The 20,040-nt window shown below is 37.9% G+C and overlaps 2 protein-coding genes across 3 annotated transcripts in view; one reads left to right on the forward strand and one right to left on the reverse strand.

Moving 5' to 3' along the window:
• Positions 1 to 146: 146 nt before the first annotated feature.
• Positions 147 to 20,040, reverse strand: part of mcph1 (microcephalin 1) — a 31,018-nt gene continuing 11,124 nt past the window's right edge. The window contains exons 11-15 of one of the 2 annotated variants that reach the window (XM_077495599.1): positions 19,637 to 19,674; positions 19,356 to 19,518; positions 19,184 to 19,261; positions 1,393 to 1,633; positions 147 to 1,290 (exon numbers count right to left, since the gene is read on the reverse strand). In XM_077495599.1, coding sequence (XP_077351725.1) covers positions 1,238 to 1,290; positions 1,393 to 1,633; positions 19,184 to 19,261; positions 19,356 to 19,518; positions 19,637 to 19,674 — 573 coding nt within the window. In that variant the 3' untranslated portion in view covers positions 147 to 1,237. Of the gene's footprint in view, positions 1,291 to 1,392; positions 1,634 to 10,607; positions 10,804 to 19,183; positions 19,262 to 19,355; positions 19,519 to 19,636; positions 19,675 to 20,040 lie in introns of those variants that run through there. The other variant, XM_077495600.1, reaches the window with a different exon arrangement.
• angpt2a (angiopoietin 2a) lies at positions 5,319 to 17,028 on the forward strand. Its single transcript, XM_077495601.1, has 9 exons — positions 5,319 to 5,783; positions 9,116 to 9,271; positions 10,365 to 10,486; positions 10,580 to 10,818; positions 11,264 to 11,385; positions 12,263 to 12,364; positions 12,501 to 12,667; positions 13,417 to 13,547; positions 14,645 to 17,028. Exons 1-9 carry the CDS (start codon positions 5,505 to 5,507, stop codon positions 14,803 to 14,805), a joined length of 1,479 nt encoding a protein of 492 aa, XP_077351727.1. The 5' UTR covers positions 5,319 to 5,504; the 3' UTR covers positions 14,806 to 17,028.

Genomic DNA, 20,040 nt, shown 5'->3' on the forward strand with positions numbered 1-20,040 from the left:
ATGAAAACCTGTAAATGTTTGGGTGGTTTTAGTTAAAGCAGACACTGTTGTTTCATCTGTGTGATTTTGACAAAGATCAGATCACGTTTGATGGTGATTTTAGGCAGAAATGTGAGAAATTCCAAAAGGTTCAGATACTTTTTCATGCCACTGTACAGGAATGATGCCAGTTATTTTCTACTAATTCCAAACTTAAGTAATAGAATGTTGTACAAAAAACTCGCATATAAAAAAAAAAAAAAGAGGTGATCAATAAACAAACTGCACAATATGGTAAGGGATAAAAATAGGACCTCAAAGCATGCCGACTGGATTACAGCAAGCCAGCAGTGACATATGCAATCTTTATGGCGGTCATTTGTCAACTGTAAATGTGTGGAAGTGTTCTAGATTTGTAACGTGCATGTCTAGGGTTAATGGACCGATACAAAATCTCCGAAGCGCTACAGTAATGGGAGCGGATTCAGTGTCCTCGCGCTGCCTGCTCAAGTGACAGCCGCCGTACTCCGACTGTACATTAAGCACATATAGTACAAAGAATCACTGAAACGGAACAAGGCTAAATGTGACAAGTGTCCTTTTCATGATTACTTTTGTCAATAATCAACTCATTACCAAATTCTCAGTTATTACTGTTAATATTATTATGAATGTTTATATATGACTGTAGATCCAATTGCGTTGAGTGTATTGGGTAAAATAAGTGATTTTTAAAAAAAATATTTTTTTAGAAACTGGTCTGTCATTTGTGTGTATGAATGTTCACAAAATACGCACAAATTGCAGTACAATGATATTGATGAATCACACTTCAGCATACGCACAATGGTGAATGAAGCCCATTGTCTGTGACCATCTCTTTGTATGCATCAGTCAGCGCAGCTCTTTTGTTTAGGAAAATTTATTAGAATTTATTTCGGCAACAATTAAGTTATCAAACTCACCCAATATTAATAAAAAAATTAAATGGGCTCAGCTGTCAGGTAATGTCAGTGTCTAGCAATTAAAAAAAATAAAAAATAAATGTAAAAAAATAACTACGATTTAAAAAAAAAAAAAAACATTTAAAGTTCCTACTTGTTATCTAACTTAAAAGGATGATGCACTTGGCCTTTACTAGAGGGACAACTATTTGAGGAAATATAACACTGCACACTCAGTTTCAGCGCAAATTTCCAAAGAAAGATATGGAGCAGAAACTGAAAACGTGCATGCAAGGAAGGATATTGAGCAGCTTTTATGCCAAGTCATAATTATCATAATCAAGCTGCTTCAATTGAGTGATGCTGTCTGAAACGGAAGCACAGAAAAAAACAAAAAAAACAATTAAACCACAATTTCCAAAGTGGGATTTATCAGGTGTAATTCTAATTGACACAGAATGCACCTTACCAAGCACCCACTGCTCAGACAGGATCCTCCTTCCCTCTGGTCTCCTGCCGCTATACCTCCCTATGCAGATTCTGGCCTGTCGTACAGTTTTGCAGACCGTCCCCCCACACAGCTGGATCAATTCCACCAAACTGGCTGCAGGTGGCTGGGAATGCTGGGACACAAACATGGGTGGCTGGTCCTGGAACAGGTTCGGCCTATAGTGGCCCCCGGAAGATAGATGCCTCTGAAGACGACAGATCTGGAAACAGATGGTCGTAAAACATCATTTTCAATCTTATATTTCTCTGTCACGGATGGTCTGCCATTCAATTCTGATCACAAATAAAACCTATGAGTAAATAAATTGTGTTTTCAGTTGAGACTGGATAACAGCCTAATTGAGAATGTATTTAAAGAAGTGTTCCTGTGAATGAATTGCTGAGTTCTCCCACAGGCTTGTTTGGTATCCAGCAGGGGTCACTTACTAAACTGAATGGGACAATCTGCACTATTGCGAGTTGAATGCCAGGAAACAAGCGTTAAGGCTTTTAGCCCTTTGTAAATGTTCACATTGGTTTTATTTTACACCAAGTAATCAGGGATAGACCCGAGGAGTTCGGGGACGGGGTCAGGTTAACATGAACCCGTATTGTGTACTTGCAGGAGAGCGACGCAACGCTGAAAGTGGCTCCTATTGTGTGACTAAACGGGCTTGAAAAAGCATTCGGGCTCATAATAGGAAGACACGGAACATAACAAAACTTTGCTACAAAACACACAACACATCGCTGGTGTTACCGTTAGAGTAAGAATAACATGTTTTGTGCAGAAACTTGGCACTTCGATATAGCGCTGTTTGTGCTCAAGACTGACAAGTATTGAAAGCAGCAATGTTCCGTTGCTTGTTACCAAAGGTCATACTTCGAACACCTGCGAGGTGTTTGAGATTACAGTATTTATGATATTTCAGGAAATTAATTAGACAAAAAAATTCCAGGCATTACAACCCTTACAAAGGGAAACTGTCTGATTTCAATCTTTGTATTCCTGATGTCCTGTAAGTTGCTCCTCTTCTACTGGTAAGAAATTGAAATAAATAAAAGCCAGTTTCTGTGAATGTACTGCAATTTCGGCATTTTGTTTATGAGTGGCACAATGGATTGTCAAATAAACAGACTAATACTCCAAGCGCTTTCGCAATCTTGCCTCATTCATGCAGGCAACGTTGCCATGGAAAATAATTGGTTCATTGACCGTGAATCGAACCTAAAAGCTTCCAGCTACAAGCTGACCACTGTACCACCTTTGCCAAATGGACTCTATATACAGCGCATTTTTAGCTTACCACAAGAGAGTCAAGTGACAATAGTTTGAATGAAACGATATACTCTTAATAACGACAAGCTCAGGATGAGATTCTGACTTTAGGAGTATTCTGTTTTAAGAAAAAACCCACAGTATTTTCAGCAATATTTAGAGTCCATAAAAATACACATAAATACTACTTTTACGACAGTGCACTGCAGGAGAAGCAAGAGCCACCAGTTTGGCGTTCTTCAGTACATTTACACAACGTAGTAAACGATGGTAGCAAAATCAAGACTTGAGAGAATCATTGGAAACAAGATTGAAATACCAATAGTCTTTGTTGGAGTGATTTAGACTCATTGTGGCAGACACGGATGGGACAAGCCAAAAGTTACAACAACAAAAGTATGAACACCTGCAACGTCACTGTTTTGGGGGATGACAACACGCTCTTCCTCTGCTGTAATGTGCCTTAAATATTTAGCATTTCCTTTCACTGTAGAATATTACATCAGCTGACTTCCTGCAATTTTGTTTCAATGTGTCAATCTATTTGTAAAGCCTACCGCTCAAACAAAGAAATGTGGTCGAGTTGGACTTTGTTGTTTGTAAGGAAAAAGTGAAAGTCAATTGTGAGGGATTAACGAAAATGAGTGACTTTTCAAATAGGGTGGTTTAAGGGTGAATCTTCTGAAACAAAAGTATTACAGAATGGCACATTCTTGCCGTATAGGACAAAACATCATCATGTGTTTTTCCTGCACTATGTCCCCCACGGAGGCATAAGCATCCACAGGCAGACGACTTCACACAAGAAATGGCAGCATGAACAGTGCAATTGAGGTAAAACGTAGATTTTGTTTTTCTGAGGATTCACCTGTCAAAAAGTAAACACGAGTGTGATTCATTTTCAAAAATAAACCAAAAGAAAAACATACTGAAAAGAAAAACATACTGGTTCAAAAGGATTTCTGAAAATATTGTCTTTCATAACATCAGCACATTCAGTAAATATCTGGCTCCGCTCTTTAGACAGCTGCATTTATTTATTTATTTTTAATAAATTGCATTTTTATTTACATGACCCTGAAACAAAAAAATATAAAAACATAATACTCTATTTCACTTTATATTATTCCCTATGTCCGTTTCTGGTCTACCCCGCTTTTCAGCAGGGATAGGCTCCATTACCCACTACTTTAATGAGGCAAGTGGTATAGGAAATGAAGGAATGAACTCTTTCCTTTGTTAAACTTAGTCTGGAAATGAAAAACAATTCAACCAGAGTTACAGAGCCACACAGTAATGTGTTTTAATAAGACAATATAAACACTATATAATATTGCACTTGAGAAAAATAGAGAGTACCGTACTGAAATAATTAAACGGAATATATATTATTTAAACGGCTTTTGCCACATTTTTTGCTTCAGTTTATTGGACATGGTGCTTCTCCTTCTGTTGTGCACACCTTGGCCACCTGGATGCAGTATAACAGCCAAATTGATATATTGTGTAGAGCGCAAGTCTCAGCTCCTCTGTAAATTTGCTGAAAAGGTTATAACACAGCGACACCAATGCTATATGTTAGCCCATCTCTAGTATGGCCCATTATGTGTTAACATGTAGCAAGCGGACTTTAAGGCAAAGTTATGGGATTGTTTTAAATTACCGTAACTATGTGTAATTCTCCTTGTTTTATTTGACAATTAACTTCAACTGGGAGTGACAAACTCTTTGAAGCCTCATTTTTGAAGAATTGTTCTGCCTAACTGCTGTGTCTTCTGAAATGAGTTAAGTAGAGTTCACTGCTATCATACAGTGCACGTATTGCATGTTTTTGGCTTGCTAGTTAAAAGCAAAATAAAAAATAAAAAAATTGCCTGGACAACGGCACAAAATTCAAAATGTCTTAAGTAGGTCACTCATACTCAAGGAATGACTGAATATCAGTGAGTGCACAACAAAGGGTAGAAATTGAAACATTTCATCTTTATTCTGCACCCAATGTTTGCGTCTTTGATTTTTTTTTTCTTCAAGATTTTTAACTAAATATAAACAAACCTTTTTTTTGCTAAGATTTCAACGCATAAAATACATTTTGCCATTATCATTTCAATTTTAATACATGAAAAAAATTAAAGTCTTCACAAGTTTCTCTTTTCAAAATATGTATACATATGTATGTAAAAGTAGGCTCTTGATATAATGTAAACTGTGGAATTTTTCAATCCATCAATTTAAAAACAAAACCAAATAAATCCCCCCCCCCACACACACACACACACACACCCGCACGCAAACCTTTATGTGTTTTCTGAAGGACTCGCAAATATTTTTCAATGGACTGTTGGCTGCCACAGACTATAACACAATGCCGGAGGTGGACAGCTGCATCCTGCGTAGCTGTTTAACCAGTGGAGGGAAAAACACGTGGGCATAGTGTAGGATATAGTAGAGAATGTGTAGTTTGTGCATCTGCCTCTATGAGTTGTTGGTGTACATTATAATAGATGCTGTGAGTGGCCACATGGAAGTGGGAGTGGTTTTAAAGTCACAGTTAGCGAATCGGGGGGTGTCGAGGGCAGCTCAAACAAGTGGCTGGAGCCTTGCTGAAAAACGGACACATGCAGTCTGGCACCGGCAAACTGTGGGGATGATCCTCTCATTTCTGATGTTTTTTGGTTCCCATTGAATGGTCAAACAAGGATTCTACAGAACTTCAAGGGGATTTAGACTTGGATGCCACTGGGAAAAGTATCATTTGAAAGAAAAACTTTTGGAGCCTTACAACAAACTCTGAAGAGGAAAGTTCAGTGAAAATGTTGCACGTCGCCTTGTTCATTTTAAGTGTCTGTCTCAGTATGGGGAGGGGATATCGGACGAGTTCAGACAGCACAGGAGGCAAGAGACAATATCAGATCCAAAACGGGCCATGCAGCTACACCTTTCTGCTGCCAGAGCAGGAGAACTGCCAAAGCCCGAGCAGCAGCTACAATTATCCAGTTCAAAAGGACGGGCACTCAGACATTGACGAGTCAGATCATAGACTGGAACAGCTGGAGATGGTCATGGAGAACAACACTCAGTGGCTACTTAAGGTAAATTCCTGTCTGCCCATTATGTTGCATACCATGAGAAATAGACGGCAGTGACAGCAAACGAAACTTAAGCTTTGGTACTTTTAACAGAATGAAATGAGCATTCTGTGAGCTTTAAACAATTTCAAGTTCTACTACAGAATTTGAAGACAACCTGCCTGACAAATTAAGCTGATTTCTAGTTAAACCTTTTCGGAAATGCACACATCCAGGTCAAACACAGATCGGAAGAAGGTTTTTCAGCTATTCTGTCATTTAACTATCACATCAGTTTTATTAATTGTAGAAATGCAGTAAAAAATTCTTAATCAAGGTAACCCGATGGATATTTAGGGTATATATAGTAGTCCGTCTGCCACACGTTTTTTTTTTTTTTTTGTGCACCCCAGGTCCTGATGTTATATGGATCTTGTTCAAATTTGGCTGTGACACCTCTTGAGATCAGTACTTAGATCAAGATGACACCCGTTTCTTCAGTTTTAATGAACATGAAACCTGATTGTTTTCTTAAAATGTTAAATGGACTGCTTTTATATAGCGCTTTAACTACACCATATGATGCCCAAAGCGCTTTACAATTTACACCTCACATTCACACACACACACATACACCGGTGGCTGGCTGCTACTATGCAAGGAACTGCCAGGTCCACTGGGAAAAAATTGGGGTTCAGTGTTTTGCTCAAGGACACTTCGACATAGTCACCAGGTGTGAGGATCGAACCCACAACCTCAAGGATGGGAAACGACCACTCTATCACCGAGCCATGCCGTCCCTTAAACAATGTTTATGGTTCATCAATACCAAGTACCAGCCATGAGTTTGGACAAATAGCTTGCGCTGTGTGTCCAAACTCACAAATCTGCATACAGTATTACAAATATTCAGAAAATACTTTGGTTTGATTATTGTGGGAATGTAAAATGATCTCCAGTTTAGAAACTGTCAAAGACTAAAGGAGAGACATGATAATGACCTTAGAGTACTCAATAATTACCCCAGTATATAACCAACGTTCAAAAACAATGTCTATTTTTACTAGTACTGTGCTGTAAATTACAATGTATCCGAAGTAAAAGATCTAAACCCCACTCTCTGTTAAATGAAAAGCATGACCGAAATTATGCAAGAGTTCACTTTTTAAATGTGCTGGATGGAGTTTGAAACACATTTGACAAAAGGCACAGCAGTTCATTCTTTGCAAAAGGTCCCAATGGTTTCCAAAGTGATGAAAAAACTCTGAACAGGTGTCGAATTGACGGGTATCTATGTCCCTTTCAGTTTGCAGAGCCATTCCTTAAGGCATAAAAGAGCAGACCTCCTTTTTTTTGCGCTCCCTCTTCAGAGAGTCTTTAAATAAAGACAAACAGACAAGAGCTCTTCACAGTTTGAGTGCACAAATACATTCTCCTAAAAAAATGCAAGTGACGATTCCTTTCCAAAGACCAGCTCAGCAGGGAATTCTTTTGTACCTGGTTAAACCACAGCAACTCATCAAATATAAAAATAAGCATTACATACGGGTTTCACCCAACATTTAGCTATACAACATAAACTATGTTTACACCAAATATTACATTACAGCTTGCCACAGTACAATTTGGATGAGTTAAACCCTGATTAGGCTTTCGTTTTGAATCAACTTTATAAAAAGACTACTGATCAACGTACCAATTTATGAAAGGAACTCGATCAGAAAGTCAGTACAACTACAAATAAGAGTGTGCTGACTTTCTGTGAACAAGAAACAGTGTTTTATCCACTGTATTATTCCAATCATCAGAGTTCCACCCATCATGAGCATGCAGAAGTATAACACTGAGACTGGCACCCCAACAAAAGGGTACTAAAAAGTGGGACTGTTCGGGTAGGACAATCCAGGACCATTTATTTACCATGAAAATGCAATCAAATACAGACACGTACAGTACTAAACTGAACGGAAACATACAGCTAAGGTGGAAATAAGGCACGTTAATGTCATTGATTTCTACTTGGATTGAAGTCATTATAAAAGCAGGCACAATTTATGGAATGTGGGTGGGAGTTATTTAAGTGTCTTGCTTAAGCATACCTGAGCTACTTGAGGAACTCAAACTTAAATCATAACCACTTCGCTACGGCTGCTACTTCTACAGAAGAATTTATTGAAGACACCTTTTCTTCAGTCTAATTCATAGTGTGAATTTGACTTTTTAATCACGATATCAGTGTAATGCCTCTCAGGAAAGAAAATTACAAAGAATTCACTTAATTGGCAAGACCTTTCTTAAATGAATACATTGAGGAAAAAACTACAAATTAATTGACATATTTAAAATGTAAGTGTTTTAGTCTCAGTGTCAATGTGAGGTCAATAAGTAATTGTAGCAAATAACGAGTAAGATTACTTCTAAATATTTTTTTTTAAAGTTGCCTTTGCATATTAACACCTGGGGAAATGTGATGTCACGTTTTTTTGTGTGACTGAGGAACACAGCCATTTTTTACTGGATGACTCCAAGGCTAGCGGAATAAACAACTGATTAGATCATTAGCTGTAAACAAGACATCCTCACAACAATTCAAAGGCTGCTCATCAACTGTGGATGTGCCACAAGGAACGGACGCTGAGAGATGGTGACGAATTAAATACACACTAAGCGAAGCTTCAAGAAATTTGTAATATTTTTCAAACTGCATGTCGATACAGAAAATATATATTCAGCTGAGGTGAGCTTCCAGCTCTAACACGTCATGGTGTCATGAAGGATGTAACTCCTCACTCAACACTTCCATCCTGTTTACGAGTCGTGTGACCTGATTGGCACTCAGGAACACCATGCAGGAAATAACTTAATGATTGGTCTTGGTCTAAATCCGGAATACCGTAAGGTACATAAGAACATATCGAGTTAAATTTAAAACAGTGACCTTTTCCCATCTTGAGGCTAAAGACTATTGTAATAAGCATTTGGTTCAAGTGTTTCATATAGACATCAAAAGGAAGCGACTGATCATGTCATGAAAACATACATTAGAGTCATTAGAGTATTTATTATTAATCATCTTGTTTTATAAATTGATATTTAATAAATTAGTACAGTTGTAGGATGAAGGACGAGGCTCTGAGACAGGAAGGTAAAGTAAAAGTAGCCAATATGGGAATTGGGTTTGGTTGCTTGGCAGATGCTCCCTCTCGCACAACTGGGGTGCCATTGAACAAGGAACGTGTTATTTTGTCCTTAGATAATGTTACCCCACATGCTTTTGTTTGGATTGCAGACATTTAGTTTCCCCAAATGATTCATTTTACTACATCTAACTACAACATCTTTACTTTGTGCCACAGCTACAGAATTACATCCAAGAGAGCATGAAGCAGGATATGGTCCAAATTCAACAGAGTGCGGTGCAAAATCACACTGCTACAATGATTGAAATAGGAACAAACCTGCTCAGTCAAACTGCAGCGCAAACAAGGAAACTGACCAATGTGGAGGCACAGGTGAGACTACTCTGACTGCTAAAAAAAAAAAAAAACACACACAAAAATGTTGGATTGGACTGCTTTCACGCTAAAACAGCAATTCTACATCTATTCATGTAATTCCTTTGGATGCTTCAACATTAAATACAGACATAGATATGTTCAAACGTACGTAAAAACAGGAACGGTCGCGTCAGTTTATTATTGTCGCTTAACATCACTGACCTTATGTGAGCCAACAGTACAGCATTTCCTGTTATTAGCACACTTGTATTCCCACAGAAAGAGTATATCAGTTTGTCACAATCACACATCCGTCTGTTCAAACACATCAACAGATCCATTGGAGAAGTACGAGTAGATTCCACGTAAACAAGCTGCTTTTTGCTGAGTTCAGTTTCTCCGAACTGAAAAAAAATAGAGGCAAGGTGCTCAACCTGAGAATTTAGTTCAATACTGTCTTGGGAGGGAAACATGGATTTTGAAAGTTTCCCAAAGTAAGGTACATCTGCTCCATTGGAATTTATTTGCTTTCCTGTCACATTTTTCCATTTCGCAAATGCCTGCTTGTTCACTAGAGGTGCAAAGTAAGCTCGTACTGAAATAATCCTACAAAACAAGGCACACAAGACCACACAGTATAGACTAGTTACAACACACTGTACATCAAACCTGTGAAGTGTTTCTCACTACACGGGAAGAAAGTGCTTTGCATTAAAAATCTAGCTGGATGGCAGTCACCTTAACTATACTCCAATGTAGCAGCTTCAAACAATATGCTGCATTCTTTTGCATCATACGTTCTTTAGAGAGGCAATTTCCTATTTTTGCAACCAGTATTTAGCCATTGCATCGTTAATAACACACCCTTTCCCCAGTGGCTCGCATGGCTCATAACGCTCGGGACTAGTGAGTTACTTTGATCTGCACATCACCATTAGCAACAACGCTGCCGTGAGAGTGTCTGTGTTGTGAAAGATGAGGGTCTGCTTAGATCGATACACATTTACACCACTTTTCTCATCAATAAAAAATGGAATGTGGATTGTTTGGGGAGGAAAAAGCAGTTTGTTTAAATGCCTGATTGTTTCATATCCTCTTGTATTTGAAGGTTATTAATCACACAACTCGACTTGAGCGGCAACTGCTTGAGAATTCTTTGTCGACAAATAAACTGGAAAAACAAGTTATTGTCCAAACAAATGAAATAAATAAGCTGAATGACAAAAACAGGTAAGGTAATTACAAGATACTTGACATTCAAAAACTAAAACACAAGACAAAAAGACTTTCTAAACTAGAAACCTAAATTATTTATCGCCTCAGCTTGTTGGAGAAGAAAGTAAAAGAGTTGGAGGAGCAGAGGCAAGTGGAGCAGAAGATGCTTCGAGCAGAAAAAGACCAGCTTCAAAACCTAATACAGAGGCAGACGGCCATCATTGGCGAGCTGGAGCAACAGCTGCTCAGGGTGTCATCCAACAACACTGTCCTGCAGCATCAGCAACAGGAGCTTCTGGAGACTGTCAACCACCTAATTCACACCTTCTCCACTGGCGCAGCCCGAGGTGGGTAACCAGGAAAAGACCACAAGATTTTTAGAACTTTATTGACAAAAAAAAAGTGCTCTAATTACTACAGCTAGAAATGAACTTTCAGCGAAAGGTGGGGGCAAGCACCTCTTGATGTATTTGATACTGATTAATGTTACGGGAACATTATCCTTACCTTACTTTAAAAAGCACTGTTAAGCCGCAAACAACCAATTTACATTGTAGAGAACTGTACTTTTTTTTTCCAGTGTTGTCCCATAGAATGGAATAATACAATATTTACAAAAATGCAAGGGATATACCGGTACTCACATTTGTGAGATACTCTATGATCTACAGTAGGTTATAAGTTGATAAGAGTTATAAGAAGTGAGAACGTTTCTTTGGTGTGCAATGTTGTGAAATAGAAATTTCACAGGTTTGTGCTGTCAAACAAACCAGACTTTTTCCTACATTGCAGAGACAAAAATTGCCATGATGCAGGATACTCCCTCCACATTCATGGACTGTGCTGCTGTCTTCAAGTCAGGAAGCACAAAGAGTGGGGTCTATACTCTCACTTTACCCAATACTACAGTGGAGGTAAAAGTGAAGTACATTCTGTTCAATTTTGTCCGTGTTGTCAAGTGAACATTTGCAATGTTAAGTCTAACAACCCAGTAAACCAAGACAAGCAAATGAAACCAATATTTCAGTTTTTAAATAGCATGACTCACACATATACTGCACTTCTGTATTGCTGAGCATTCTCCATTGGTTCTGGTTACTTTGTTTTAATGGTGAGATAAAGGTCAACAATTTTGGATTAAAACTGGTGGCAAAATTTTTCCATGACTGACTTACATGTAAAATATAAAGCATTGGTTTGCTGACATAAGACACGAGCATGTCCACTTCATGGACAGACATGAATAAATATTACATCAATAAAGATCACACACTAATGCCAAAACCAACAGTAATGCTGGCTGTTAAAATGATATGCATGCTCTAGTATGTTTTTTCTTTCACACCCGTCTGCCGGTGCAAAAGTTCTTTGTGGTGTAAAACTGAAATGCAAAGTTATAAATTTATTAATTGCAAGAAGTCATAGTTTTGCAAATGAACACAATTCTCTTGTAACCTTCTGCTCAGCAACTATTTCTCTTGACTTGCTCACTCTTCTTACATAAGTAGCACATAGCGGCATTGGATTAACTGTTCAAACAGCAGAGAAACTAAAACGTCCGGACAACCCCCATGATGATGTGCATGCTTGAGCTAAAACTGTGATCTCCTTAGATACCTGGTAGTTTTCAGAGTTTAATACTGGTCTTTAGCCTTTTAACATTCAATGAAATTGACCATAAGTGTCTAAGATTGTGTCACTGTTCAGTTATTGTATAAACAGACATTTCCAGGAAATGGAAATTCAATCATTTTGAATTATTGATCAACCGACTTTTGTTTTTGTTTACAGGCTTTCTGTGACATGGAGACAGAGGCAGGTGGCTGGACAATACTACAAAAACGCTTTGATGGCAGTGTTGACTTTCACCGTACGTGGCAAGAGTATAAAAAGGTAAGGAGCGGTGAAGTGGAAATGCTCTCCTGGAGAAAAAAAAATATTGCCTAGGCTACGGGTTTATTTCCAACTTCTCAAAGTAGTTCCTTTGTTGAAATTTGATTAAAGTCACTGCTTGTGTGCCTTTGTGCAGGGTTTTGGAGATCCTTCAGGTGAATTTTGGTTAGGAAATGAATTTGTATCCAGGCTGACAAGTCAACATTCCTACATCCTAAGGATCCAATTGAGTGACTGGGAAGGGAACTCGGCATTTTCCCAGTATGACCAGTTCTCACTTGATAGCGAAGGACAAAACTACAGGTAGGTGGAGTTCATAACATCCAATTGACTACTCTAGGTGATCATTGTAACAAATACTAGGTGGCATTTATGTTGTACATTGTTTACGCCCTAGGCAAGTAATAAGGAACAGAACACAGCTTCAGAAATCTTCTAACTTGTTTCATTGTGTCATTCAAATCTGATTATATAACTGACTTTATGAAAATAGCCTCAGGTTCTTGAACACAGACATATATTATACAAAGTACATATTGTTCACCCCCTTTATTAATTGAGTAATACTGGATATTGCTCCTATTAAAAACAAAATCTCTGACATTCACAAGAGCACATTGTAAGTGTTCGATTCATAAGTATTTAACAATTTACAAATCAGGCTCCATTACAGAACCACTGACAGCACAATTATACACATTTTAGATGGTTAGATGTTTAACATTTGCACTGCCTGACAAAGTTTTATTTGGGCCTCAAATCTATTTAGCTATTATCAGGTTGGTCTATTATATTACATATTTTCATCACTAACTGTAGAGCGGTGCATATGCAAGTTTGCAACATTACCCAATTTGTCTGACTTTTAAACCAAAGAAAAAAAAATCAACATAAAAACATAATTAAAGAATCCATTCCTATCCATTCCATCAACCTGCAAGCCAGTCCGAGTGGGTGTTTGTTATAAGAAGGTATGTCAGTTGTATTTTGAGGAACAAGCGTTATTGACTTCCTTCTTCTACTTCCTTAATTTTTCCTTTTCCACTCTACAGGATACACCTTAAAGGCTACAGTGGAACAGCAGGCAAAATAAGCAGCATCGGTCAACCAGGAAGTGATTTCAGTACAAAGGATGCAGACAATGACAAATGTGTTTGCAAATGCTCACAACTGACAACGGGGGGTAAGAAACTCCCATAGAATGTATAATTTGTAATTGTATGTTGCATTAGATAAAATGCAATAATTACATTGTGCAAAATGCCAGAATTTTAAAATTCCCCTCTCACTTAAATGTATCTTGGCACTTTCCAAAAATCTTGGAAGGACATTACAAGGACTCCTGTTCCTTCTGGCCAGGCCAAAGAGCACAATTAGACAGAGTTAATCACTGATCAACTCTTGAGGGAATTCAGCCACTACAACCGCTGACATTAAAGAGCCTGGGAACAGAGCTTTCTCTTTCTCCTTTTGTAGCTTAAAGGTCCTCCCTCCATTGCCTTGTAAGTGACTCTGTTGCCAGAATTTTTGCCCATCTCTGCATTAGGGCTCTGTCAAGTGAGCAGAAAAGCAAGAAAACCCTAACCCTGTCCTTTTTCCCATGAGAAGTCTCTCGCGGGGGACTCTCTCAATGCACATCATTCACAACTCCACGGACAGAGAGAGACACGGAAGAGAACAGAGTCTGGCAATATGAAGCTGTCCATCATTGAAAGACTAAATCTTTATATAAACAAACATAATCCTTAAGAAAATTACAAGTTTTAAAAGCAGGATGGCAGAGTGAATAGAATGCATCATCTGGGTGTGCAAAGAATACTCACAAGCCTCAATAAGGGTCGTTTCCAAGATTTCAAAAGTTAATTTGATTTTAAAGCTGCAGTCATACATAGTGGCTTGTTACTGCGTACTGTCATATACTGGCATGAGAGTTTGCAACTTTTAAGTTTCTCATGGGATGAATGTGGTGCTGTCCTAGGACTTTGTCACTAAAGATTTTCATCCAAGCATTAAAAATGTGTTGTTGTTTTTTTAATAAGTAGGATTAAGTCACTTTGTTCAAATACTTTTTGAGCACATTAAAATTGAGGAGCACAGCAAAAATATGCTCTATTTTTGTGTGTGTGTGTATTTTTTCAAGTTAAGGCAAACAGTCTACACGTCAATGTCCATATACAACTGGACCTAATATGAAAAACTGTTTCCTCTTTAAAATCAGAATCATCACTGAATGTACTTTTGTACTGAATGTACTTATTTGTTCTCTATTTCTATTTTTAGGTTGGTGGTTCGATGCTTGTGGCCCGTCCAATCTAAATGGCATGTATTACCAGGGAGGCCAAAACTCCAATCGCTTCAATGGAATTAAATGGTACTACTGGAAGGGCTCAGGATATTCACTGAAGGCCACGTCAATGATGATTAGGCCAGCAGATTTCTAAGTTTAACCATCTGAATGGGCACTGAACTAGATGGAGCCCAAAGAAACTCATGACATTCCTCAAAGGACTAACCGGGAAAATACTAATTGGTTTTATTAAGTCACGATTGCTCAGTTCAGTCGTGTTTGGCCGCCCGCAATACTCGGTGCGGCAGACCTAACGCGAAGAAAATGAATGAAAATTGGATGTATTCACAACTTTAGCAATTAGAAATTACACTGTAATTTAAAGTATGGTAAAAGTGTACAGTTTACTTAATAATATTTGTTGATATAAACTTAGAAGTGTTCAGTGTTTCAACCATCGTTGCCAATGACAGTTCCCAGAAACAGAGGCTGTGGTGAACATGAACATTGGGTGAAAAACAATTGGCTCTTTATATTTATTATTAATTGCTCTACATTGGTTTCTGTGGTAGATATCTACAGGTAAGATAACTATAAACACTGAGAATCTCAGTTAAGATAACATTTCTTGTGGTGTAATTATTCACTAAACTACACACTATTTTGTTTTATTTATGTGTGAAATATTTGAGGATTTATTTTTATTTTTATCACGCCACCTGAATGTGAGTTGCTCGACAACTAGAATTTATATTGCACGTAAGGAGTGCTTTGGGGAAATATATGTTTATTTGTGTAATGGTTTATTTGAATACCGCTCTCTAAAAACAGAGTTTCTGTGATCATGTAGATGCTCAAAGATGACCATATTTTCCGCACTATAAGGCGCACCGCATTATAAGGCGCACCTTCAATGAATGACATATTTTAAAACTTTTTCCATATATAAGGCGCTACAGTAGAGGCTGGGGTTACGTTATGCATCCATTAGATGGTGCTGCGCTAAAGGGAATGTCAACAAAACAGTCAGATAGGTCAGTCAAACTTTATTAATAGATTACAAACCAGCTTTCTGACAACTCCATTCACTCCCAAAATGAATAAACAGCTGTTTTATTATTTTCTCTGAGGTAAAGTATTAGTATTAGCTAGCGATCCAAGATGGCGGGATCTTCTGCGCATGGCCGTCACAGATCGTGTAGGGTCACCGATAGCGTCTTGACAGCGAGACCTGTTGCGGCTCAATATTGATCCATATATAAGGCGCACCAGATTATAAGGCGCATGGTCAGCTTTTGAAAAAATTGAAGGCTCTTAAGTGCACCTTATAGTGCAGAAAATACGGTAGTCTGTGTTAAATGATGTTTTAAAGGTCACTTATCACCTTTAGTATTTCAAATGTTATTCCAACAATTCCAGACTTTGGCGTGGGTGTAAATAGTGGACATATCCATTAGTTATCACAGTATAAATGTGAACTAGTTTAGTGGGGGTACATACCTTACCAGCAATGAGTTGCAAACATTGTAGATAAAACTATACTATTGAAAACAGATTTCTTGAAACCACACCACACAGTACAAACTGACTAAAAAGAAGACATGCCTGTGGTTCCGCGGACAACACAAATGTACAATGCACTGCCGACAGAAATGTGCTGACATTTGTCTACGTCAAGAGGCTGTCGTTGCTCACTGTGGCAGGAGGGGACAGTGACTCATGGGTTCAGGAAGAGGCAACATCCACATTTCTCACAGGATACTTCAGGAAAAACAAGCTGACTGAAAATGGATGGCTGGCAATAAAAACTAACAGGCAGCCAACTGACTTCCTCCGCCTTGCATTTATGAGCAATTATTGGATTGAGCGCCAACGAGGGAGCATCACAAATATTTTGTATTGTGAACATGATTAATAACAGCAGGTGCTGTACAATGCAAAATAGTTCACAACTGTACTTGTCATAAAGTAAAGAAAACAAATGTTTCATTTAAAGTGAAAGTTGAATAGAAGTTATGATCAGAAAAGCCTCAAGCTATAATAACTGAGAAAAACAAAATGTGAATTGGGAGACCCAGCAGAAGCACATGCATAGCTATTTTTCTTTGTTTTAATATTTTATACTTGTTCATTTAACCAGTTGTATGCTTTTCATCGAGTATACCTGGGGCCATTCATTTATTCACCAACAATAAGTATTATATGTGCACAGGCTAAATATTGCATTATAAGTTTATGAATTTCCGAATTCTGATTGTTTTTTTTATATTTTATTTTTATGTTCTGTAATTTTGTTTATAGAGTTCATATTGTCCCCAGAGGGTGCTTATTTATGTGGAGAATGAATACACAAATTGAATTAAATTCTAATATGCAAGTTGTATATAAAGTACTGTGTATAAGCTTTAAAGTGGAAAATCGTCGTCATAGATATGTTGGCAAAATCATTGGTACACATTCATCAGACAGAGACTGAAACTGATAAAGGTAATGTAAGTAACAAATGTACTGAAAATTAAAGCTGCTTTAACTTTTTAGTCATTTTCACTAGGGGTGGGAATCTCTGACATGAGGCCGATTCGATATGTATCTCGATACACAGGTTGCGATTCGATTGAAAAACGATTATCTTTCAGAACAGAACGGTTCGATGCGGTTCGATTAAGTTTGGGAACGATACGATTTTCGATTCGATACGATTCATTTCAATATTCAAAACTTATAGTGACATTTGTTGCTTGTAAACATTAATCTTAAAACACCACACATTTTTACAGTATCTACAAATGTGTTTAAAAAAACAACAACAACAAAAATGTCTTCTATATTTTTATATATTGAATCAATTATTTAAATGGACCACAACAAAGGGCTGGGCGATATGACTGAAAAATGTATCAGGTTAAATATTTATTAGTCGTTATTGAGAGTTATAATTGTTTTTTATTTTTTAGTTTTTTTAAAATTCAAAATAAGGATCAGGAAAAAAAGGCTGATAATTCAATTTGAAATATAATTATTTAACCTTTAAAAAGACACCAACACAATTAAACAGAATATGTGCACATTGTGAAGTATTTCAGAAACATAAATTTAAGACATGAAATAAACCTACCGTCCAGCCAAAAGAAATATGAAGCCACCTTATGGAACAATAAATCTATCAAACACATTTTAACCACTTAATATATCCAAAAATATTTCCAAAAGTGCCCTTCCCTTTTTATCAACAATTTTTGTTTTTAACAATATTTGTTTTTCTTTTGCCATCATATTCATTTTTGGTTAATGTATGACATCTTTTTGTTTTTTTTAATCTGAGACAAGATGATGACCACGGAATCACTACTGTTTATGTTTTGTTTTTTTGGGCTGTCGTTCATTTTGCGTTTGATGACGTAATCACGGGCACGTCTCAGTTCTCCTATCTGCTGCTCATGCTAGTTGTATACATTGACAGGGAGCCACAAACTGAGAAATGAGATACTTGCAGTGTGCTTTTAGCTTAGCTGGTGTGTTGGCTGTGGGACATACCTGTGTGGTTTGAATCCATGCATTGGATCGTCACGGGAGTTATTCTTTTTGGCTCGCGTGCAGTACCAACGCCGGCCCGGGACATACAAGTGCACCGAGAGGCTCGATAGCCATGGGAAATACCGAGATGTACGGCACCGGCTTCTGCTAACTGTCTCCACTGTTGCATGTTGTCACTCGTTGTGCGCGCGCGCGCCGTGTCGCGAGCACGGCGTTGACGGAAGGCTCCTCCCCAAGGTGCGTAACGTCTTTGCATTATGTTTACAACATCCGGGGAATGAAGCGTCTCTGAACGCTACTTTGCTAGCGCTCTGTAAACAGGGAAGTAGCTTGAATAGTGATGCTACTGAAATGTAAACAAAACAAGTAGAGCACGGCGCAGAACTCTTGCTATTGTTATGAAAACCATAAAGCCTCACTCGCAACCGATTCACAGCCACGCGATATCCGGTCCACAGCTTTACAAGCGATGTATCTAAGGATTCCCGGCGGATTTTGTATCGGTTGACAAGTCTGCTACCGATACGGCCGTTTAGCTCCCCTTGACGACCGATGGTTCGGTCGAATCGGTTTTTTGTCCCACCCCTAATTTTCACCCAGGCTACTATTGGAGGAGATGATTACGAATAAGCTATCATAATCAGCTCCTCTCACTGTTTTTATCCTTTTTTCGCACTGGTGTACCAGAAATGACACGTTATACAAAGCAAATGCAAGACAATGCAGCCCCTTGTCTTGCATTTTTAAAACAAACTAAATATATTATTTTGCATTTTTGAGGCAGAAAATAATCATATAATTACCTTTTTATTTATTTTTATTTTTTTTTAATTATTATTATTATTTCAATGACTGTTGCCTTATTCTTTATCAGATGGACCGGTATCAACAATTTTCCCTACAAATGTATGTTTGTTACCATTGAGTAAATATAATAGCTGGCACTTAACAGCCAGGACTGAAATGCTTAAACCAAACTGGTATAATTTGCCACGCACCTGTGCTGCCGGAAACTGCTCCGAAAGTTCATACGGTTCCTCTGGAATCCACTGTCTCTGCTCCAAACACCACATAATCTATTCAGGAATATTAAAAATGCATTTTAAAACAATCATGTCCGCAATCTGAACATAATGTCGTGATTGGTTGGTGTATTGACAAGCAGTATACCCATTCAAATGAGAGGATCCAGCAGCCACGAGCAATACCCAGCAAAACATTCACAGTCCGCTTGGGTTCTCCAGAAATCACATGAGTTGTACTCTCGCAAACTTGATCAACGACAGAAAAGCCACCCAATGCCTTTACGACCTGAATGACTGTATTCTGTTTTCTAGGAGATGCAAAATGATAGGCGTAGGACAGAAACACTCAATTTTTGCACATTGCTTTAAATGGCTATTGATATTTTGTCTTACGCATGCTTCAATAAATTCTAAAGTGCTACTTACTCAGCGGGCATGGCTGTCATGACCATTGTTCTCACAGGCTGCAAGACAAGAGGGATAATCATAATTGGTCATGTATCTATTTCCACTGCAGGCATCTCGCCACTGCAAATGTATGAGTAAGACATTTTACACCTAATGTTCCATAAGCACATATTGTGTGAATGTATGCAAGCATAAACCAGATAGAAGTGTTAATAAATATGTGAGGTGGGAAAAAAAAAAAATCAAAGTAGTAAAGTTGTCATGAAAATCAAGCGGCAACAGCGCTTTAAATATTTATGTGGGTTGTTCCATTAGTTTGCACTTTGCACTGACTCCAGGATCATTCTCTAACTAACAAGACTTGACTTGAGCACTATAATAACTTTGTCACATACAATTGAGCACAGTGGACAAAAAGGCAT

This window comes from Festucalex cinctus, chromosome 14, assembly GCF_051991245.1.
Source record: "Festucalex cinctus isolate MCC-2025b chromosome 14, RoL_Fcin_1.0, whole genome shotgun sequence".
Classification (NCBI taxonomy): Eukaryota; Metazoa; Chordata; class Actinopteri; order Syngnathiformes; family Syngnathidae; genus Festucalex; species Festucalex cinctus.